The sequence below is a fragment of the Anopheles maculipalpis genome, chromosome 2RL, assembly GCF_943734695.1.
Source record: "Anopheles maculipalpis chromosome 2RL, idAnoMacuDA_375_x, whole genome shotgun sequence".
Taxonomy (NCBI): domain Eukaryota; kingdom Metazoa; phylum Arthropoda; class Insecta; order Diptera; family Culicidae; genus Anopheles; species Anopheles maculipalpis.
The window spans coordinates 19,983,751-20,008,415 of NC_064871.1; the positions used below are offsets into that span (position 1 = coordinate 19,983,751).

The window sequence follows — 24,665 nt, forward strand, 5'->3', positions numbered from 1 at the left end:
TAAAAATGTTTTAAAGGCATATTTTCCGAGAAAACATCTAAACACTTTTGACTAACTGTGGTACGGGCCATGTGCCATCAGATCAAAGTTCTCTTTCGGTCAGTGTAAGCTTCAAATGCGCTTCCACCGGGGGACTTACCGTGGCTCGGCGAGCTCGTCCCCGCCGAGGTCATCAGTTTACGATAAGCGATACGATGCAATGGCGCAGTACCGCTGCACCGAGCGTGTTGTGTGCGGACATCTGCGAACGCATAAATGTGCCTTTCCGACAACGATGACAACGTGTGTGCAAGTGCACATTTTTCGCCACCACAGATCCATACACAAACCCCCCCCCCCCCACCCCCCACGGCTCAAAGTGCATGGATGGTGCAAACGAAAAAGCAAAAAAAGACAGTAAAAATGCAACAGTGAGCCATTATTTAATCGCTGCACTTTTTGTCTCCCAAATGCCTCTCTGCGCGGGCACCGCTCGCTGTGCTCGGGTCACAAACTGTGTGGGGACGATGTTTACGTTTAGACACGACACACCAATTCGGTGCACGGGGCCGGCTTCGTACCCTTATCCATCAAGGCAGAGGCGCATCGTGACGAGCCTGCCTTTGACAAAGCGGTGCATGGCGCCTCCATCAAATCAGGCGTGCAAGGCCAACCAAACCACCAAAAGCCACTTTACTGCTATTTACAGACGAGACGCGATATCGGGTGCGTGCGTGCGTGCTGAGGATGACAACGACGTGGCCAACGCACGATTTTCGCGACATCTTTAAGACGCACGTGTGTTTGTGTTGTGTGACACACCAATATTCGCTTAAGATGTTATTTAATTTTATGCAATCGACTATTGATGCATGCGATGGGTGCAACAGTCACTGCAGTCACGTTGCGAAGGCACTATTTATGCTGTCCCACATGTCAATGCGCGCACATCGTGCATATCCATGCGCGGCGGCAGGCAGAGATCGATGGGCAAATTATGTTGCTGCTGTTGACTTAATCGCAAGATGTGACCAAGGGACAAAAAAGTCTTCTCATCGATTGGTGGCTGATTAGTATCTGCAATTCAATTGTCTAGTGGAGACATTTCGTATGCGCGGTGCTAGTGAATAGAATTTATTGTTCAATTATTCACTTGGGCTGTGTGTGTGTGATATTTATTTGGGATTTGGGGATTAGTTTGGTTATTACTTAAGAAGAAGATTAACATAATGAAACTCTGATAACAAATTAAAATGAAATGAATTAAGAAATGATGACAATATAAATTGAATAATTGGACTCCAAAAATAGTCTTCAAAACACATTTCATTGTCTGTGCTTTAAACACAACCAGCAAAACCGCTCTAGTGTATGTGAAGCCGACGGAAGCAACCCGTAGTGTGAGAGATCATCACTTACACCTTAACACATCCAAGTGTTGGAGCCACAAATTAGAATTCCAAATTCACCCCGCACCCTATTGGGGGGAGTGGGGGGGGGGGGGGGGGGCGATCGATCTGTCTGGGTACCCGTACCCAGCTCGGCCTGACGAGAGGATGATATGCCTGCCAGTTTGGATTTCCGAACAGCAACAACAGCTGCTGTTGTCGCCTGCTACAGCTACTACCGAAACGCTACTGAATATGCTCGTGCTGCTTAACCCACATTTCGCGAAAGCACTTCTTATTCGCGCCCTTACTTGCTTCAAGCGGACCGTGCGTGATAGATGCACCGGTGCGGTTGAATGAAATGGGTGGGAAGGGAGCATCACCACTGAACACATAAAAGGGGGTCCAACAAATGCTGGCCAAGCAAAAGTGCAAATGTATGCTAAACCCGAAACACGAACCACGATCGGGGCGATGCGGGTTTGGCTCGCACGTTATATGCTACCGCCGGGTGTAAGCTGAGGTGCGGAGAGAAAGAACCATACTCGGATGCTCGGCAGAACGTCGATGCATGTCCGACAAACCAGCGGTGGAGGGAAGGGCAGCTGTCTCAACTGAGAATTCTTCTATCTTCGTCGCGCTCCTGTAACTCTACTCACGGATGCTAGAATCTGCTTAGAGCAGTGGCACTCTGGCACTGCTGTGGTATGGTTTTTGTTTAGTAGGTACATGTTAATTAGAATGCATCACGAGTTCGTCCAAGGGTTATATAAATTTTCATAAACATACATACATTTGCTATCGCTCTAGCGTCTAGCGCCGGCCGCCAGTCGGTACACATTTTAAAATAATTCAGAACACTCGACTGCACTATGTGAAGATGTGAAGGCTGGACAGCTTCCTGCACAACATCTTCCCAGTGCTTAAAAAATAAGGCTGTTCACCTCAAACCGATAGCCGATAGAAGATGCTTAAAGATCTTCATCCAGTTTGAAAAAGGTGCGTTCTGACCCGAACAGCAAGCAACACACGTGTTAATGTGTAAATTAACCATTTCTCTCGAGAGACGCAACTCCCTGACGTGAAGAAACGGTTAAAACAGCTCCTCTAGTTAGATGAAAGACGCCTGGAAGCAGAGGACACACACAAAGCACGAAGATGAAACCACATTTCCCCAATCCTAAGTAGGAAAAATTGGTGAATTTAAAATAATTGCACTTGAATTTTACTGGAGTGGAATTTACTGTTCTATGGCGTCTTCTTCTTCTTCTTCTTGGCTCAACGACCTCTAAAAGGTCATGCCGGCCATCAGATAGCTTACTAGACTCTCCGATAAGACGTAGTTGGACAGTCAGTCCTCACACTACGGGGGGACACGGTCCGGATGGGATTTGAACCCCGGTCCTGCCGTATGAAGATCCGCGCCGTTCTCGCCTGTGCCACCGCCCCATGGTGCTATGGCGTATGCAAAGTAAAAAGGCAATAAAATGGACGGATTTTTCAAGCAAATAAGCTGTCTCCTGGTGATCGATTCACCGGTCAGTGGTCAATGTTTGGTTGTTGACTACATGCTGTCAAAATTTGAGAGCTGCATCAGCTTAATTAAGTTATCTACGACGTATTCAAATACATAACAAAAAGGCCAACAAAACTAGGCTTAAAACATATGTTACACTTTTTGTCGGCCAGAAACGATCGGGAAGATATCTATAAGATTCTGGCACATTAGGAAAAGGTAAAGTCTTCAGAGGGGAAGCCTGGATCTGGTAGTTCGATCATTTTAAGCTATTGGATCGTTCACCATAAGCTAAGGTTCACAATCAGTGAAAAGGTAATCACGTCTTGTCTTATTATCTTTAGGACTAGCAGTTTCCTGCGATTTATAGTACAAGGACCTTCTCAAAAGTTGCCCCCTGTATTAAAAGGCAATACAAAGAGGATCTATAGGAGGAGAGGAGAGATATCTAGCAAAGAGGATCTACTAGAAGCGATCGGAAAATATGAAGCAGTCGATGACTTTAGTGGAGCCCAATCAATATTTTTTTGGGAAAATAGTCTGCCTTTTAGCAAATTTCTGGTTTGTCCGCTTTTGCTAAAGTCGTGGACAAGAAGGGAAGATATTTTTGTGCGATTATAAATTGCTTAGTTGTTCCAGTATCTTTTTCCGTTTCATTTTACCATAGGTTTTAAATGCATACGTTATATTCACAGACTCGCGACTCATACACTTGATGAAATCGCTATTTTATGTCATTATTGCTGATAAGATAGCTATTTCACTGATAGAGAACGCATCGCAAGATCAATCGACAAATACGAGTGAGCAAGTGGTAGACCTGAACCTTCTTCTACAAGCATAAAATGTTCCATTATTGAATACTTTCAAAACGCTAGAGTGTCTTCAAAATCAACAAGCGTTAGCAAATCATCCTAAAATCATGTTTCAACTATTAAACCCTCACAAAGTTCCATTGGACCATAAACAACACACACACACAGCTCCCCTTTCCCGATTATTTGTGCTGCCTAATTTGTACCGCCATCGGTAAGACATTCGAACGCGTCCAACGTTTTCTGTAGATGAATTAGCTATTCCATTGCCATACTCCCCTCAAAAAAAAAACCCCCCGGGATAACAGTAAGTGTGAACGATTAAAAAAAAGGCTGTACAACACAATTTTAAAGCGCGCTTAAACATACACACAGCTCCAAATACCACATGGCGGACTTTTTCCCCTTCACTACCCCACCGGACATGCGACAACCGCCATCTCATCGTGCAAGAAAGAACGCCACGAAATCGGAAGCACGCACACACGCGGCAACAGGGGAGGAGGTACGAATGGATTGCGCAAACAGGAAAAAGACACCACCAAGCGCAAGTACTCCTGGACGTTGGGCGGCAATCGTCTCGCGGCCCAGTATGCGCAAGATGGCACGTTTCGTTACATCACGCTGACGACAGCGAAAGATATCGTTGTACACATACCGCCGCGTCAAACCCCGTTGGTAGACAAACAATCCGCCACCACTCCACTGTTTCGTCGCCCCGGACAATCCGATCCGGGTAAGAAAGGACTGCGTTTCCGATCTACTTGGAAGCATGCGGCCGAAAGGATCGGGATACTTCCATGCTCCGCCAGATATCGAATTGCAAGCGCGCCTGTGACCAACATTGACGGTGAAATGCGCCATTTTCTGGTGACCAAAAACCACATGGCGTGCCAAAAAGGAAGCCATGTGCTTGTGTTGTGCAATGCTCTGTGTATATTCGTCATCGGTGGTTGTTGATTGATAGGAATGTTTACTTACTCATTGGTTGATTCTTGGGTCCCCCGGTCAAACGCTGTTTATGATAGCAGCAGGTTCAAGTGCGCCATTTTGTCCAGCGCGCACCTTTGCCGTTTAGTCACCGAGCAAACCACAGAACGGTATTCCCCAGTTTTCCCATACTGGACCTTTTTAGAACATTTTCATTAAATGTTCGTTTATGTTTGCCGCCCAACATACGGCAGCAGCTGGCGTACCCTAGCTAGCACACCAGTTTGTTTGAGTTCGTCAACGCTTGGCAGCTCAATTCCAGGTACGTTTCAGCCAACATCGTAGCCACCACCGCCGCAAGGTCTCTTATCTTTACGGTATTTGTTCCGTTTTAGTTGCGGTGCGGACCTCACTGCCGACGACCACCCAAGTGTTTCGCCTTTGCTAAACATTTGTTCTGGGGCGTGTTTCTGCCTTTCCGATACGTATACGATGAGCTGGCTTTAATGCACTTTACTCTCGGCGGAGCTTAAAGTCACTAAGAAGTAGCGTTGACGGAATTCACATCACTTGAAAGTGCACTTCAAAAACGTTTTCATTCCCCAAAATAAAGGGGACCCGTCTGTACCGGAACAAGTCTAATAAAGCTATCAAACAGTCACAAAATCTGCCACAAAAAGGCCTACAAGATCGAACGATCAGAGGAGGTAACACTGTTCGCAAGCGCGTTCGCGAACCTACTAGCAAGCTCGCTGCGTTGCTGTCTGGCTCGAAGTCGGTGCTTAGTAATCGGATTTTTTTTTCGCTCCCTGCGGTCGCCGACGACAAGCGACGATAGCGCTTTGCTCATGCACACGAAGTCAGCGATATAGGGGGAAGCCGCCGCCGCCGCTGCGTACAGCTCACGTACACGCACTTCTAACCCAGAACACCACCAATCCGCAATGTTTGAGAACACACTCTAATGACACACCGCAAAGCATATGCCCTCTACTTGCTTACTTCCACACAACCAGCGACTCACATCGAAATTGTACGATTGTGTTGTGATAGAAACTGGCCACAGACGGCTCGCCAACCACTAGGCACACGGGGCAGGGATGGTGGTACAAGTGCACATGCCGTCACACGTCATTACTATTACCGAGACACTAATTCCATCCCACCCCATCCCACCCGGGTTTGTAGCTTAGATGCCAACACTATCCACACAGCATCAGCATCGGGCCATCAGGAACAGGGGAAGCACTCGATAAACGATCGGAAGTTGATTAAAAAGGAAAAAAATACTACTAAACTTCCACCGGATCTTTCTACACACACACTGGAGAGCCGGATGGATGACTGTTTCTGGCAAGAATTTGGTAATACGATAAGTTCTGACACAGACGCAGATGAAGTAGTAAAAAAAAAAAACTTCACTATCTGTGGAGTGCAGATGCATTCGCCTGAGCGACAAATGCATCCAGTTGAACGTTTGAGAAACGACTCGGGTGCGCATCGTGGGCTAAGTCGCGTTATATATGTCGGTAGTAGGACCCGCGAAAGCTCACGCTTTTTTTTTCTACGATTGTATTCGTTTGTGTGTGTGTCGTCGTTGAACATAAGACGATAAAAAAGGGCAGATGAGAGATGGAGAGAGCACACAGAGAGCCAGAGCGAGCGAGAACGATCGGCGAGAAGCAACGTTGGGGTCTGAAAGTTAAAGACCGATTTGATGAGCCGTCAACACATTTTCCGGTAACGGGGCGACATTTGTGTGCGTTATGGTGCGACACACCGGTAACGTGCGCGCGTAGAAAGACTATGTGCAAACATAGGACCAGGATCAAACGGTGCGACCCGCAAAGAGAGAATAGGAAGAGAGCGCAGATATCCTCACGCACCTACTTGACTGCTCTGGAGTGGAGTCTTTCCATACTTTACGCCAAGATCGTTGAGCTTTCTGTTGAGCTTTACAGTAGCTTAATATTGCCTTTAATTTGTAGTAAAAATTTTAAGATTTTAATTTAAAAAAAGCACACCCATACGACACGATAAGCTTACGATAACGTTACAGAGGAACCTGTATGGGAAGAATACGGAATTGCCTCACTCATCTTATAAGAGAGTTCTCTTCACAGTTCCCATATCATCCACCCCGAACCGTTTCTTTGTTTATTCATTCACCAGGCCTGTTTCCCACCTCAGGTAGTTTCTACCATGCTTATAGAAGCTATCATAAGACCGCATAACCTCTTCTGGTTGTGGGTGAAAGTTACGATTAAGAGGATATTGAAGAAAAAAAAATAACTTGCATGAGACAAGTACACATACGACGCAGCGACGATGCTTGTAAGGAGAGTTCGAAGTTCCACAGCACCCTAGCGTTTTGAAGAGAAACAGCTTGCGCAAATAGAACATTTTTCATGTGTCGAACACATTGACAAAAGTGAGCTACTTTCCTCGTACTGTACGATCGTACGGAACAGGCGAGAATAATTGGTACATTGTATGAGTGTGGAGCCATGTCTTGCGTTTAGGAAGTGTCGGAAATGAGAGATGAATTTTTAACCTGTAAAACAATTATAATTTACATTATCATAAACAATTCACTCAAAGGTGTAGAGACGAAAATGAGCTAGCTAATCTGGATGCTTCACACTAGACGACTTACCTACGCTAGCTTATATCCACCACAAACGCGTGGAAACAAATGTAAAGCCCGTTTGTTTGAACAAATGGATGTTGGAAAAATGACGTCCATCTTTTTGCCATCCTGCTAGCGTCATTCCATATGCTAGCATTCCTACGTTTCGCAAGCAGAACGTAACACATTCACTGTTTGTGGTATGATTCTAAGTATGTGGAACATGTGGTACAACAGCCAATAAAGGATGCTACTTTATTGGAAGAACAGCAACAACTATTAGCTACATGATCATGGCACTTGACGCAAGCGAAACATTAACTAGAATTTTTGTCGGGACACAAGTAGAGCGCGATTTAATAGATTAAAAAAAGACGAGTTTGGTGTGCGAAAAATATAATTTTAGCATCACGAAGATGCAGTAAAATTATCGTCAGGGTGTTAAAAAATTGGCTCAATTCGATTGCATTGGCAATCTGGTGCCGTTTGGCATGAATTTCCTTTTGGTGCCAAGTTTACCGGTGATACTGTTATTGATGACGGTTGGACGTGCAGGAGATGCAACAAAAGTGCAAAAATTCATGTGGAAAACAAAATGAAAAAACGTCGTCAGCCTGACAACCACTCGTCTAGGACACGCGGCCGTGGCACAACAAGATAAATGGTGCATTAGCTAAATGGGAAACTAATCACCGAGCGTGCGATTGACCCGTTGGTGTGGCGAATTGTTGGATGGACGATGTTGCATTACGGTGGGTGTTTTGCGAAATCGAGCAGAATTGAGGTAAACCGTTGGCCGATCGTTGTCATCCGTACGTAAAGGGTTGAACGAATTAGTCAATCGTCGTCGGTGGGTACGTTTAAAAAGCAGCATTAAAAGGACTCAATGTTCTTTTAAATTGCAAAACACGCAGAATGATTTATGTGCTTGCACGATTGTTTTGTATGATCGAGGTTATGTTGGGATTGTTTCTCGTAATTGCTGATAATAAATAGAGCTCACTATAAATGTACAGGATTCAAGAATGTCGAATGAGTAACAAGTGTATGGATGTGAAGATCACTTTTACGATCGACACACAACGCCTAAAATTATCACTATCGTCAAATATTTATAAAAACAAACTTAACTTCACAATTACCATTTACTTGATCTTATTGCAAGCTCATGTGGCACAACGTTGTAGAACAAAGTAACTACTTTCCGATAACCCCACACTAGACAACCTTCGCTCGAGTTTTGTGTACCGATCCTAACAAACCTCACTTCCGTAATGATTCCTCATGGAAGATATAAAATCAACCAAAACGGCATCTATAAACTGCCACCGATCGTGCGATTGCAATATATGATGAGGTTAGGTAGGCAGCTTCAGTAGTAAAAACGGACCACTTTTAACACCGAACTGCTGCACTCTAAGTGCAACCCATTGTCGTGCAGTTACACTTGTGTGTAGCGTGAGACAACCTGCTTCGATAGTAAATAGATTTGCACCTGTTGCCACTGTATGGAGTCGTAAGCGGTACAATGTCATACTCCACCAAACGGGGGATCGTAGTTTTGTTGGGCAGAGGGATGGAACAGATGGAAAGAGGACGAGGCTCGTTTTGAAGGTTGACCAAAAGGGTAACAAAACGGTAGAGGGCACATAGAGAGGGCACAACATTTGTTGTGATAAATGATTCTCAATCAGTATCAATTCTAATTGCTAGATCGGGTAAGCGGAGGTGTATAAGATAGGGCTTTTTTTTAGAACCTCTAGCACTCGGTGCCGAGTACACCTTTGGCACCCCGACACCTTGTCCTGTGCAATAACACCAACACTGAGTAAAACCAAGACCAAGACCAAGTTCGGTTGCATTTATCTATTCACCTTATACAGGCTCGATGGAGAGAGCCTGCTCCTCTTGTACGTTGCACTAGGTGATCGTAAAACCGTCGCGACCATGACTTCCGACAAGGGGGTTGAGATACGCATCCGAACGGTGAGTATGTGTTGAAAATTAATATTACTATGCTAATTTCTGGCTTGGCTCCCGCTAAGTCACATCCGAGTAGTATACTCCCAACATCTGGCTCCACTGGTGGATGATTCATACGGGCACGACCGGGCACAAAACTGTGTGCGCTACATACGGGAGAGGAGCGTGTATGAACGAGTGGGGCCGAGTTCAATTTCTGCTGGCTTCGCTTTACTTTTGAAACATTCCGGAAAGGGCGAGCACCCGCAACGGATGGCAGTAATCTTCGTATTGGAGTGACGACACCCTAAAAGCTTCACTGCCGCTTGTGTGTGTGTGTGTGTCTGACCAAGCGGTCGAACAACCGAAAGCGTACCGGAGCGTATACTCCTGGGCGGAAAAACAAACAGAAAGTATGATAAAAGTAAGCGAAATGGGAACGGAAACCGTTGCCATACGATCGTCCAATGGGTCGCGGGATGGGACACGTTGGGACGGACTTCCCTGTGCAGCTATGAATGTGAGATATGCTACATATATGTGCCTGTCCTTTCCACCTTTCCGTCGCATCCCCTTTGCCAGGAGGATGAGGGAACGTTATACAAATTTTCCATATTCTTTAACAACCGAATTCCTCACTTCATCTGAATGGTGTGTTTTTTGTGGATGTATGCTACCGTCGATCGTAATAGCGTGTTTGACCGTAATATTCTAACCATAACCTGCATGGCAGTAGGTAGGATTGCTAATGGATTCAGTCACTACACAAACCGTTGAGTCCGGAAATTTCTAAGAAATTTCGCTAGAAATATCTAAATTAAGTGAGATTGACGTACTCCATCCAAATAATGCTCCCGAGCAAGGACTCTAAATCACTTTTGTTGTGCATATGATGCACACACACACACACACAAGATCAGCGGTCTAGTGTCGCGTCCAGTACAAGGCATACGATCATTCATTCTCTTTACGTACTTCCATTTCTTAGCAGTTTTGTTTGCTTCTATCACCATCTTGGAGCGTCATAATTTAACGCATCCTGCAAAGGGCTTCTTTCCTCAACAGAAAAAAAACTATGAAGTCAACAACCCACAAAGTAACAAGCGATAAGACCCAAGCCAGGTCGATCTATTTGCGAAAGGGTCCGCTGGGTTCTACGCTAACACGCTGTTGTGGGTCTTGGAACACTCGATCGAATCGCCATTGAACGTTGTTATTACTATTTTCTACCTAAGCACGGGAGTTTTGTCGGCGCCCAAGTTCTTATCGGCTGGTTGCGGCAGGTAATGCACCATGAAGATCGTTTATGTTGCAACAGGCCCTGTAACGGTGCGGTTCGCTGCTAAACGAACGCCGGAAATATTGCCCCACACCGTATCTAACGAAATGGCGAAGGTTTTACTTTATTTGTAAACTGTTCAGGAAAGCAACACGATAGTTGTACGATAGCGTGCGTTTTGGTGAAGAAATTGCACAGTAAATACCGTACTAAGCTTCATGATAAAATGTGTATAGCAAAACAAAACGAAATGTATATCGATTTAAACAATCGACATCATATTTGGTGCTATATTGAAAGTAAAAAGCAGTAGTGCAAAATTTGCTACCATAATTTATTTATTAATATATTATTATGAAAGTTAATAATATATAATTATGTTATTAACAATATATTTTTAAACATTGGCCAACAAAATGCTTTAGTTTTAATAATCCCACAGCAAAAAATGCTTTGTTTCCACCAAAATATTTCCCAAACATATTTCAAACAAAAATGCAAAAAAGCCACGCGTTTCCCCGAAACATAGAGAAAACGTAAAGTAAAATTATTTTTTTAAGTTGAAATTTTTTGTCGCAAAAATCTTCGCAAGCGGCAGCGGCACTTTTGAAAAAATCCTGTTTGTTCGCAGGATCTCTTCTTTTCTGTTTGGACCACCAGAAGCCCAAACTAAATCGTCGTAAAAAAAAACGTGCTCAACACGAACCGAATGGTATTCGGTGTTGGTCACACGCGTGTCGTTCCTGGGAGGAAAGCAAACTTCAACGCAACTCCTGTGCAGGAAACTCGTCTTGCTGCGTGCAAGCAATTTTTGGGTGGTCCACTCTATCTGCCCTATCCGCGCATAGCATCGGCATTTTTACAGGGAAAATAGTAAAAGCAAGGAGACCTCCAACATTGGAACTGATCCATGGGAATGCTACAAAAAACTGAAAGACCCACCACATTTTCCGACGCTTTGGAAGCGTTATAGCCGGAACAGGTTCCGTGGTGTGGAGAGAAGTTTACGAGTTGCGACGTTTCGCCTGAACATATTCGAAGCAGTCGAACAGTCGGTGAAGCGTCGAGACATGTTAAGGGAACATTTTGGGAAAATCGATGGGTGGTCCAACAATGGACAGGATGATTTACGACTTTTCTTCGAATTTTGTTTACGACTTCTTTAGTAGCTGATGCTCGATTTTTTAAGGATTCTGTTTACAGAAAAGGCTTACATATTTTCCTGAAACTAGCGACTTCCAAATACATGGTCAAGTATGCCTTAGAGCCTTAAAATTGCGTTTCAATAAGAAAAAAAAGGGGAAACATCGACGCATGAATCAAAAAGCTCAGCAATAAAGTCAGGTGTTTACTGCTTCAGCTGTAAATAACTTTATCACAAGTTGAGTCTGCGAATCAGTAGTCCAGGCAGTCATTCATTCACACACAGTCGGCTAACGTAGTTTTAATAATCCCATCGGTCAATCACAATTTTTCACGCCACACCATTCGCGCAGGCGCCTCCGGCTACATTGGGTAACCCCATTTTCACACCACTAATCACGATAATCGACAATCAAAAACGCAACTGTCCGACCCTGTGTCATACCCTCGGTTCCGGTGTGAACAGCGCGTGATTGTCTGATGATGAGATCTTTTTTTTTTCTTCACAAACCATTGCTGATTCTAACTCGGCCGTACATTGGTACAGTGCTGGTGGTACGTGCATTACGGTACAAATTCGAGCGACTTTTGCTGGTGAAGCAGCAGCAGTACGTAGTGCTGCTTGTCTTGCACTAGACCAGTACGGTGGAGGAAAGTACGAGTTCGGTACCCGGTGAACGCATCCTGAAATTAGGGAAGCAGGCAAGCGTGTAACATATTTTAACGCTACCCAAGCAACAATGGGGCGGCTGCTAATGGGCAATTCTTGCTAGCTTTTGATGCCAAATGGTAGCACCGTTGGCTGGTATGTTGGTTGCGGGTGGACCGGGCAGGTCAATGATTTTATTAACGTTGGTTTCAAACAAATTTCTACTGTTATTTGATAAAACAAAAACAGATGCCCTTACACTGAACCACAAACAAAAACTAGTTGTTGAATCGATTTGATGTGAACTATGAACGGTAAATCGAAAAAAAAGAAAAAATAATATTTAAAATTGCAAGTTTCAGGCCGTGACCTAGTACGTATCGTCCATTCAGTAGTTTTAAATAAACATTTGGTAGCATTGAGCAACAATATACTGCGTCATGTAGTGCAAAAAAAAAGCACACCAAACCTCATTAGCTTCCAATCGATTGGGACGCCCCCTTACGCGAATCCCTAGCGAACGCCCTAGCCAAGACTGATGCGTAAGCCAAACGGTCTATGGCGTCATGCTTGATCATACGCACACCAAATGAATGAGCAAGTACTAGCAAACGAAAGCATAAAAACGGTCTCTCACCCAAGCAAAGGCCTCACTATATCACCCCCGGTCACCGTCAAGCCCTTGCACCGGGTCCGGTAGTAGTGGATGGAAGGTTGACCTCAAACGAAAATTGATGAGGTACCTGCGAGGTGGTACTTTGTGGTCGTAAGAGATTTTGGAGAGTAAGGTGACAAGACCACAAAAAAAACACACACAGAACCGCCACATACAAACGGTGTGTGACACACCTCAGCACGGTATCAGCTCGCCTCTGGAGGCATTTGAGCACAACAGCCATATGGCAATACACCCAGGGCGCGATAGGCAGATCGAAAGACTGCCGCAACGCACCATCATAGTGTAAGGTTGTCAAAACAACGCATTTCATTCAGTGTAACAAATTGCTGACAACCCAATAACAGAACGCCAACAAAAAGCAAACAAACTCCACACGATTTCGGGAGGAATGTTAAACGACTGTCTAGGCTAGAGGGTGGAATCGAAATGTAAGAAACGGCAAGGGAGCATAGCAAGCAACACGTAGCACACACACACACACACAACACACAAAAAAGCGAAGGAATAACCCACCGGTGCGTAGATGCGTTTATGAGGACGCCACGATGACACAGTTGAACCTGTTGCGCGGAATGATACGAAGGTGTTGTGACGCTTTTCCCATCCATCACGATACACAACCACATCCTCCGGATGTAACGTGTATTTTTTTTTTGGTACTGTCCTTTCTGTGTTTCCAACCAAACCACACCACACGACTTTACACTCAGTGATCCACTAACGCACTATAGGTCACCGGAAAGGGCAGCGAATCATTTTTATACCGGAAGGGCAAATCCTCCCGGTGATCGGATAGATATTTGTTTCTTATCGGCGACCATCGATTGGCTGCGGAAATTTTAACCCGTGTGTGGGAGTGACAACGATAAGATCCGTTTGGTGGATGCGCATGAGCAGTAAGGTGTCGTATGTTAGTGCGCATGGAGCAAATCGATGGCGGTAAGTATGCAAATGGAAGCTTATCGGAATATCGTGTGGCAAAGCGTAGGAGATATCTGGTACAAACTATGTTCGATATAGGGGTTTATATGAGTAATGCGAACATGCGAATAAACTTTATAGTTTATTACATATACAGTTTATGTGATAATGTGAGTAAAAGAAGAAAAAATACATTTTATAGGGATGATACAAAGAGAGAAGGACGTACTGTGGTGAGGACGTCAAAAACATCACCAATGTGGGGCCAAAATTATAAAACGATAATACGCACACAGATCCTGACTGCTAATCCGTCTGATACTACAGTTTGAAGAAATGCTTCCACTCACAACATCACCTATCGCGATGGCCAATGCTTGAGACTGGATAGAACCTCTGAGACATGTACTTCATCCAAAACAACGCGAAACTCGCTTAGTTGTGTTCGAGTAGAAGATGCACAGCAGGATTGTTGGCCCCGAATATGAAGGAGAGGCGACAGCAGCGCCGGTCTTCACACGGTAGGATTTAAAGTCTATCTATCCGGACCGTTCCCCCGTATTATGAGAATTGACAATCCAATTACGTGGTTAAGCCAAGGAGAAGAAGCCGGAGCCGGCACAATGACGAGCTCTACGAGTTGTACTTTGATTGTGAGCGAATTAGATTGACCAGGCTGCCGTCTACATGGCCATAACAGGCATGGTAGACATCCCAATCGAGACAAGGTAATGATGTTTATGAGTCCAGATAGCCAGGATAATGGACTGAGAGACGCCAGCGCCAGTCCGTGAGCGGAATCGAGGATTTATTTCTACTCGCATTACGAAAGGTACTAATCATATTGAAAGAAGATACACCAGAAAACGTTTTCCATATGATTTTAATCAGAAAAAAGTATATTCATATGCTAATGAACTTTCAACAAGTTTTTATACAAAGAAATGGTGTCGTTTGATCGATCAAAGTTGCATTCTTGCTGCAATTGGCAGTTGGTCAACACATATCAACTGTCGGTGTTGATTGCAATCATACAAAATTGTTATCACTTGCATGTAAGCAGTTATGTGCGGAATGATAAGCTCATCAGACACGAGCGTACTCTGCCAATTTTCGGCACAACTTGTATTGTACGACCAACAATGCAGACATTCATGCGAACTCCTGTGTATGGAGGTTATAATGTTTGATTTGCAACGTAGAATTCTAGAGTTTAAGGATTCCAACATAGCATATTATCCACAACTCCTTGAATTTTGAAGGATCTTCTAAAGGACTTGACGTAACAGATCCCCCAATATTGCCATTTTGCTAACGCTCGCTGCTGATCTCCCATTTCCGATACATGCCATATGCGCTAAAAGAGGGTATATCGCTACACGGCGTGGTCCGCTATCAGCACTATCTGTTATCGCCAGAACACTCAAGTAGTTCCACTGAATCTGTACCTTTACAGGGAAAAAATGCAACGACGTACGAAACGGAACCATTGATATTGCTGTACCTTACCCCACATTGCGCTCGCTGCTGCTGTTTGAACAGCTAAATACGATGTTAAAATCGGATATGCGTTAAATTGAACGAAGACCTCCAGCGTTAGCCCGTTAGCGTTATGATTTTGAAGCAATTTTGGCGGGGAACAGAACATTTTGAACATGTTCGGCACAACCAATATCCCTTCGCCCAGTTTCGGGATGAACGTACGCCAGGAGATGGAGGGCAGAGAGCGCACATACATATTCCCAGCGTGTGTATCAACGATCACGCACATCGTAACCGGGGTCTGTTGCGTCCGGGGAAGCTTTGTGCGTGAACCGCTTTCGAGCACAAATATTTGTTTTTTGATTTGATAACGCGCGCGATAAGCGAAGAAGGAAGGTGCACGGTGGTGTCACGATATGGAACCCGGTATCAAACGTTCCACATGGTATGGTTTTGTGTATATGGGGTGGGCACACACAGCAACCACGGTGACGCGATGCTGGTGGTGATAAAAACACACGCACCCATACACAACGGGCGGTGTAATTGCGATCGATTTTGTCGACGCGCTCCCGGGCCGCTATCGATCGGTTAGCAGGCAAATGGAATCGTGGAATCGAGACTAAGTTAGAGAGTGTTTGGGTGATATTAAACATTCTGTCGCTGTCACGGTGAATGCTGAGAAGCTATCGCTGAATTTGTTGATCTTCGCTCGTTCGTCCCATGCACAGCAAGTGGTGCAACAGGCAAGAAAGGGTTATCCTCTGTTTGCTGTTCTGATATGATGTTGGGATTGCTAAGTTTCACACGTACGTTAACAACGGGATATTATTTGATAAAAAATTGAGAACCCTAAATGCTGTACGGAACATGTTTTGGGCCGCATTTCTGTACGAAAGTTGGCTAACGAGTTATAAATCATGATTCATTTCACCGAGGTTCATTGGTGGGGATTAGACCAGCAATTAGTTTACAAGCTGCACCTAAAAATTCATATACACGATCACGATCACTACTTACTCCTAATGGTTTTGCTGATCCGGATGATGAAGATGTTGCTGTACAGAGCAACTCAACCGATGCCGGTTTGGACGCAGACGACGAACCTGCCTGTTGCGATCCGGATGAGCATGGTTGCGGCAACTGCTGTTGATATTCCGCAACCTGTCTGCGAAGTGTCTCAATCTGAAAATGATACAAACGAACGAAAGGGCATTCGTTGAGTTGAGCTTTTTTATCATTACTTTTTTGCTGTTTAAGTTCTGATTTCGATAGAATAGGGGGGTTTTTTTACCGGCACCGGTTCCGGCCACTATACCACTTTGTACTACCCAGGTACAACGGGTACCACACAATTCGTCTTAATTACGACCTACGTGCTTTTCTTGTGCTTTTGTTCGCCAACAATGCGCCACTACCGTGCATGTGTGATATTAAAACAAAATGATTACGTCCCCGACTGTCTTGTTGGATGGTTTTTTGTTTTGTTTGGCGCGAAAAATGGCCACCGGAAGGTTCTAGCCACCACAATCAGGCTAACGGAGTAAGGTTGATTTGGGGTGGTTTGACGTTAAATGGAGACGTAAGTCTGGCTTTCGGCTGTATGGTATGTGACCCCAAGTGGTGCACCGTCTACTACCACCCTACGCCTAGCCTTCCCCAATCTCCGTCGGTTAACGGGTTGGAGTTGCGTTCTATTGTCACAAAATGGCGCGCAGCCGTGCGCGTCAGGGACGTGGGAACGGTGCACATGCTAATCGGTTCTGGTTTTGGTACCGACCACACATTCTCTCCCACTCTCTCACCCTTTCTCTAGGTATCCCGCATACTACGGTACGGTAGCATAACAGAAACCGCCGCGGCACTACCGATACCAGCCAGGTGCCTATCCGTCGTTATTCCCGTGTGTTGGCCGATGTCGCGTAGGGGTTGTAGAAATTGTTTTATGATAAAGCCGAAGCCAATGGTAAGTCCCCCGGCGCGTAAGTCACACTCGCTCCCAAGTCGGGTGCTGAATTTAATATCCATTCCCAGGCCATTATTTCACCTGCGCCCGGACGGCGGCCGTATCGCATGAACCGCGTCGACGATGCATTCGAACTCGCGGAGTGGTTTTGGTTCTTTTTTTTTTTGTTTTGTTTCGTTACTTTTCTTTCCTTCAACTGCCATTTGTCCGTGTCGATCAAACGAACAATGGTGACGCTGGCTCCCTGACGGCATGTTCTAGGCATTGCTTTTGGGGGATCGCTGAACCAACAGGGCAAGCAGTATCGATAATGGTATCGAAAACGTTGGTGGCAGGTTTGTTCCCACTGCAAGCGAAACTCTATGGTAGTTAAATGCAGCGAATAAAGAAAAATGTGATTGCCATTCTGTTATAATGCAAAAAATAGCAAGAGGTGTGCGCTTTTAAGATAACCAAAATTGCATTTTTTAATTGTTTTTAACTTGAGCGTTATCTAAAGTGCATTGAAGTGTATAAAATTTGTGACAATTATTGGTTCCAAATTAAGTTAAAATATATGTTTTCACTCATGCAATGCTCATTCTACAAAATATATACACAAAAAAAAACGAAATATAACTTTACACGGTGGATAAAATCATTCTACAAAAGGTAACTCCATGGTTGTTGCCTGGTCTTTCTTCAGAGAATTTAAAAAAAAAAGTCCATGGTGAAAATTTTGCACAAATTCTTCAATCAAACAGCAATTTGCAAAAATATTTTCACCAAATTTCAAGCGACCTACGCTAAACGCTCTCTCTGAGTCTAAACTTTCAGTAGTTGCTCCATTTTGGACACAGAATGGCTCGATAAAATATTTTTTTCCGATCTTTCGAGATTCTTTGGACGACGCGCCTCTAAACACAAACCAAGTACCAGGTTATAGAGACTTAGTTTTTCTTTAGGTTATAGAGACTTAGATGGGCTATTCAACACTGGTATAGGACGGCCGAAATCTGTCTCTCCACGTATACTTTATAAAAAAAACGACAAAATGTTCCGTTTGTTCATGGGATTACGCTGTCACCTGATGGTCGGCAAACCGATCAGTTGTTCTTGACTACTACTTCTTCTTCTTCTTGTTCTTGACCTGCTCAGGATTGAGGACGTCGCGTAGACATGGCCAGGTCTCCAATTAGTTTCCAGGAAACTCGATCTAGGGCTGCAGCCCTCCAACCACGGCTGCATCCGATCACCGACAGGTTAGACTCCACTTGATCCAGTCAACAAGCTCGCTGTGCTCCTCTACGCCTCGTGCCGAACGGGTCGCTGACGAGCACTTTCTTGGTGGGGCATGAGTCCGGCATCCTCATCACGTGTCCCAGCCAACGTATCCTTCCGGCTTTGCCTGCTGTCACCGCCAAACACCTCAGCTAGCTCGTAGTTCATTCTCCTTCGCCACACGCCCTGCTCGCACACACCGCCAAAGATACTCCTTAGCACCCGCCGTTCGAAAATGTCCTCCATCCAGGAGTCGTACCCGTAGAGGACTATCGGACGTAGTCCTCTACGAACGATCGTATGATCTTACCAAGGCAGCATAATTCCCCTAACGCTTCGAGATCGTCGCCATCAACTGATACTCTGCTTCTGAGTCGAGCTCTATCACGGTCAGAGCCTCCGGCAAGCAGGTATTTTGTCTTCGTCGCAATGATGCTCAATCCAATTCTATTGGCCTCGCGTTTCAGTCGGGTCGTTCTGTTGTCAGTGTGTGTAGCAATACCGCACTGATACGGGTATGGTCCGGCACCTCTTGAAGGTTGATATAGGATCTCCATACCCTACTCCGACTCAGTACGTCCACGGCGTACAGAATGGTAACATATCTCTCCAAATAACTGAGCTTGGGTATACGGGGAAACCCAACCCCTTGGGAAGATGGGTTATATGGCTAAATTGAGTGGGGATAACAAGCGTCTGTTCTCCATGTTAAGGGCGGCTGGTTGTCCTTCTGCCCTGGCATCGTCACACGCCGTATGTGACAGGAAAGATGTCTATAACATTCTGGCAATTCTAGAGAAAGGAAAGTCTTTAGATTTGAACCATGATTCGGGCCGTCTTACCGTTTTAACCGATCGGAGCATTCAACAGCAGCTGTGGTTTACTTTTAGTTAAAAGAATATCAAGCTCCGACTTAGAATCTTCAGAATGGGTCAGAGATTTGCGAGGTTTATAGTACAAGAAACCTCCCAAAATGCATACCAAACATTAACGTGCTTCAGTTTCGTCCGATCACGAATGTAATATGGAACAATTTGAACAGGAGAATATATCAAAATAATTTCATGATCAAATCCAGGGTTGAATTGATGAAATGGACATTGTCATCGTCTTGGCTTAACGACTCACTAGGTCACACCGGTCATCGAATCGAATGGCTTACTGGACTTCTTGATACCACGTAGTTAAACAAACAGTCCTTACACTACGGAGATCCGGACCTTTCGGATGAGATTTCAACCAAGCCACTCTAGACTCCGGAAATAGGAGATCTTTTGAATGAAAAGTTCCAACAAGTTCCTTTTTGTCATCTACGGCTAAAGTGCCGACCAACTATCCCTAGGCGACGAGGCAGAGAGTAGATACATTTTTGTGAAATTTTAAATATTTCACAAAACAACGTCAATTTGATGTTACAGTATATTTTTCCATTTCATTTAACAATATATCTGACACAGGTCGCTTCTTTAATGGATAAGTGTGCCTTACTACTAAGCAAAGTTACTTAGGCAGCAGATACTGAACATGAAAAAAAAGCAATTTTAATACTAATGCACAACATTTTTAATAATAATCGATTTATAGTAAAATTAGAAGCATTGAAAATACATAATAAAATTTTTGTTACCGACAATATTTTTCTATTATATTATTCAATCTCCTTAAACAGTTGCAACATATTTCAGTGTGCAACTGGGTCGTACGTTTAAACACGATGAGGGTGTATTTCTAACCGCCGTGTGTTCGTCTTTTACAAATGAACAAACCGTACAATGACACCGCGGTACAGAGAGAAAGAGAGTGTGTGTTTGGTGTTTGTGTGGCTGCTGTAGTTGGTACCTTTACGCCGATCGTTACATTTTCCTCCACGGTACGGCACGTTTTTTTTACGACCGTTTTCCATTAAAAACGATATATCGTGTTGCACATGGTACTGATAAGACCTACCGAAGTACACGCACGGAACGGACGGGAGGTCAGGAGAGGAGCTGCTGAAACAAATACACACACACCCACGGGGGAAAAACCTCGAGGAAAGAAAGAATGGAAGGAGAAACAACGGACGATGGAGCATCCGCGACAAAACACACTTGTGTCCACAAAAAACCTTCTCCTGGCCACTCCCACGTGTTACTAGCCACCCTTCTCCACCAAACGGATGCATCTATTCCATCATATGAACCAAACCGAGGGAGTCCCAAACGGAAACGTACGTTCGTCCAATAGCAGGTAATGTCGTTTTCATCATCTGGATGTTACGGATGTTCCATTTCAGTCAGTAAAAAGGCAGATCGTGCCAGTGGCCAACGGGCTCAAGCCACGTCGGCTAAGCGGTTAACATGTTATGTTGGTTCGGTATGGATATTAGACCGGTGAGGTGAACCCTAACGCGTACTTTAATTGTAAAATTTTAATCAAATCAAACAGTAAAAAGTTAAATACAAAAATTAAATAGTTGGGTTATGCTTACAGGTGGCGACAAACCGAACGCAAACCATAACTATTACCAAAACCATACTATTATTCCAACGATAAAACGTGCCTATTTTACGACGGTTTTCCACTGGTGCGGGTGCATTTATGTTTATATTGCAGCCCTTTCTTCCCATCACCACCAACTCGGCCGCCGACCCACAGCCACCAACCCTCACTGCGAGTGTTAAAACGTCAACCATCATCATCCGCATCCGTCGCTGGCCTCGTGAGCAGAACAATATGTGGCTCCAGCGCAGTATATGATCGTTCGGGCGACGATTATCGATGCTTCCGACGTCCCTTGCGACCCTTTTACCTCTATCTCTCCCCCCGACCAACCGCGGGTAGCTGGCTACCCGTGCGCAACGTTGCGGGCTCGGGGTAAGCCTGCCCATGGCTTATTAATCATATTTACAAGCGATTTTCAGCGTAGCGATCACATGCCCACACACACACACTGCCACACAAAAGCGAGCTTCATGGGCCGTGTAATTGGCCACTGCGAAAAGCCAGGAAGGAAATGGGCATTTCGTAGCTCGACGATCGGTGGGTGGTGGCACCAAGAACGGTGCAGCGTTTGGCCAATTCGTGTAGTGTTTCGTACGTACACACCGCGTTCTACGATTGCGGGAGCAAAACACAACGACACACCGGGTCGTGTTTGTCCGGTGTGGTACGAACCGGGCGTCCGGGACAGGACAAGGGTGGGTGGGTTTGGATCTGGTGCGATAAACCTTGAGCTCGTCGCAAAACGGTCCACACAACCGATGTATGTAAGTAATTATGAAATATTGTTTGTACCTCATGATGATGATGATGATGCTGCAGCTACTAACTTAATGTTGGTGGCAAGGTATGGTTTGAAGCAGCAAGTTTATTTGTTGGACGCGGCCACCGAGCAAGTGGGTGACACTTTCCACAATACTTCAACCGTTTGTGAATGTAATTAACTGTAAAACAACATCGTCCCAAGTGAGTGAGGGAGTTCAATTATCTCTCCATCGTTCGTAACAGATAGTTTTTCAATTTTAGGTTCGAGCACAACCAGTAGAGACCATCGAACGACCTGTTGGGAGTATTTCGTTGCTGTCTATCTCTCAGTAGTAATTGAGAAATATATTGAAATGATGACAAGAGGAGGAATCTCTGAATATGCTTTACCTGTAGTATAACTCGTCAACGCAAGCCCGAAAGCCCTGTTTCCAAAACTTGCTTTTCAAGTAAGTTTTGGAAGAAGAATTAGATCATATCATGAGGGTTGATTTAAGGATCGGTTCAATTTCAGTTATTTGAATCTGAATTTGAGTTATATGAAATCCGTACCATTTCCCTGTGGCAGAGACTTGCCATTTGGCTACATGGCTGGCATCAAATTAGTCTTACCTATTTGGCGTATTAGCTAACTGCAATAATTCTCAATAACCCTCACGGTGTATCACTATCGTTTGCCGTTTCAATATCCTGCTCATTCTCGGATCTTTTGGGGTATTGACCTACTACGCCTTCTGTGTTCTTGTGGATAGGCATCCAAGGTACTTATAGGTTTGGTTGTTCTGTGCCATTCTTAAGGCATGACAAGCCAAATTCGTTACACGGAGGTAAGAGCTCAATACAGCTCGTAGCACTACCGCTCATTTAATGGTACACAAGATTTATTGATAAAGCATAGTACGATTGTCTTCAAACGGTAGGACCGGGGTTCAAATCCCATTCGGACCATATCCCCGTAGTGAAGACTGACTATCAAACTACGTAGTACATATAAGCAAATCTAGTAAACCGATTGTTTACCGGCATGTCCTAGTAAGTCATTAAACCAAGAAGAAGTTCGATTGTCAGCCCTAACTAAGGGTTTCAGATGGGATTTGAACCCCGAACCGGATGGATAACTATATTATTATAAATTCGTAATTAGTTGGATTTCTTCATTATCTCGACAAATCGGTCTGCTTCTATATATTCACCAAATTTGGTTATACATATATAGCTGTTTCTGGCTTTACAGTCCAAAATTGATGCGTTCTTCAGCGCTTTGTTTACATACCTCTTGGTCCTGCGTCGCACATAGATCCGATAGCTGGTTGATTTTTTCCCGTGCAATGTTCAGCTCTCGGACCGGATTCTGATCGCCTTCGTCTTCTCCAATGATTCCTTCCGCAAATACTTCTTGCGTAAAGGATGTGATCGATCCCTTCACCTTGTTCAGACTATCGTTTAGCTTTAGCCACGACATTTTCGTGGATGGGTAGAGTTCTGTTCTTTGGCGACAACAGCAAAACAAACACGTAAGCACAGGCAAGCACACAAATACCGGCAGGCAGGAATAAATTGCTTCATTACCTGGACGTTAGTTTTAACACACACAACCACGCACACTTATCACCCACCGGCACGCATCTCACAAACGTTCACACTTTTCGCGATATTGTTTGTACGTGTTTTAGGATTTACACGAAAATTGCACAAAATTTAAACCTCCACGAATTCCAAAACAAAAACATTACACGCAATGACAGTACGATTTCGCTCGACATTCGCCCGAAAACGTTCGTTTTGACAACCTTCTCTGCAGCATGCTAAACGTTAGCTAATAATAGCAACTTTAACTAAATTTAGCAACATTGGTTTGGCGATTCTCAAACTTCATAAAATTTTTTGTTTGTTTTTCAACACACCAGTTGGAATGTTATAAGAAAATATAAAAGTTTAAAACGAAAACAAAAAGTAATTTGTTGCTTTATCGGATGTAACGAATTCAATTTCACGTCAGCTTGAATATGTAATGCGTTGTAATAAAAGTTGTTTAGCTTATTTTCTTTCCATTTATAGAAACTGTTATTTTATTCCTTTCTTCCTAGTTACTAGATAATGGCTGAAAACACCGGTCAAATTGCATAAAAAAAAAAAATCATCGTTGCTCATTCCTCCTGGCAAACCACCTGTTGTAGACATAGTATCGTAACTATGGTTCCGGAAGCCTAAACAATGTTCACATGACGACGGTTGTTTTTTCGCAATTGTTCCAATATCTATGGCGCTCTTTACGAAAGATGGATTTTGAGGAGAATATCATTAAACGGCAAAATTCTAGTGAATATTTCGATACCGTAATCGGCCACATTGAGGATATCGTCATTGGCGAAGAGTTTCAGGTAAGCCCAAAAGTTTACGAACTAGTAAACCATGTGGTAATGAGGTGTTTTACCTTACCCCACGCTTTCGACACAGCATATGGTAAATCAGTTCATGGAGTGCTATTACTACGAGTTCGAGCCGGGCGAAGAAAATAAAATCATCTACACCGAAATTTACCAAAAGTATACGAACATGATAGAGGCGCACATCGTCGAACATCTGAACCGGAAGATGACCTGCTTCGATATGGATCTGTTTGCGATGGAGCTAGAAAGCAAGAAAACGCAGCAGGACGGAGAGATCTTCGAGCTACTGTACACGCTAACGGACTTTCTCGCCTTCAAGGATATGGTGCTGGATTACAAAGCGTTCAAAGAAGGTGCATATGACGATCTGAACAAAGGCATTAGTGTTACCGGTTTGCAAAAGTAGTTCCTCCAACAGGGAGGTGACACCG

The 24,665-nt window shown here is 44.3% G+C and overlaps 4 protein-coding genes across 5 annotated transcripts in view; 2 read left to right on the forward strand and 2 right to left on the reverse strand.

Annotated features, from left to right (window-relative positions):
• LOC126559672 (thyroid receptor-interacting protein 11) overlaps positions 1-23,408 on the reverse strand; it is a 35,152-nt gene extending 11,744 nt beyond the window's left edge. The window contains exons 1-2 of the mRNA XM_050215842.1: positions 23,118-23,408; positions 16,393-16,557 (exon numbers count right to left, since the gene is read on the reverse strand). Coding sequence (XP_050071799.1) covers positions 16,393-16,557; positions 23,118-23,306 — 354 coding nt within the window. The 5' untranslated portion in view covers positions 23,307-23,408. The remainder of the gene's footprint in view (positions 1-16,392; positions 16,558-23,117) is intronic.
• Positions 1-24,665, reverse strand: part of LOC126565188 (zinc finger protein 845-like) — a 252,910-nt gene that overhangs the window by 121,977 nt on the left and 106,268 nt on the right. The window lies entirely within an intron of this gene.
• LOC126557700 (T-complex protein 1 subunit zeta) overlaps positions 1-24,665 on the forward strand; it is a 315,666-nt gene that overhangs the window by 116,421 nt on the left and 174,580 nt on the right. The window lies entirely within an intron of this gene.
• On the forward strand, positions 24,016-24,640 carry LOC126559257 (ADP-ribosylation factor-like protein 2-binding protein). The gene is made up of 2 exons (XM_050215387.1): positions 24,016-24,225; positions 24,302-24,640. Exons 1-2 carry the CDS (start codon positions 24,067-24,069, stop codon positions 24,638-24,640), a joined length of 498 nt encoding a protein of 165 aa, XP_050071344.1. The 5' UTR covers positions 24,016-24,066.

Bases quoted from the DNA above. Each gene is read 5' to 3' on its own strand.
- LOC126559257 (XM_050215387.1), top strand. From the start codon at position 24,067: ATGACGACGGTTGTTTTTTCGCAATTGTTCCAATATCTATGGCGCTCT. The intron at 24,226-24,301 runs GTAAGCCCAAAA...CTTTCGACACAG, and splicing joins TCATTGGCGAAGAGTTTCAG to CATATGGTAAATCAGTTCAT.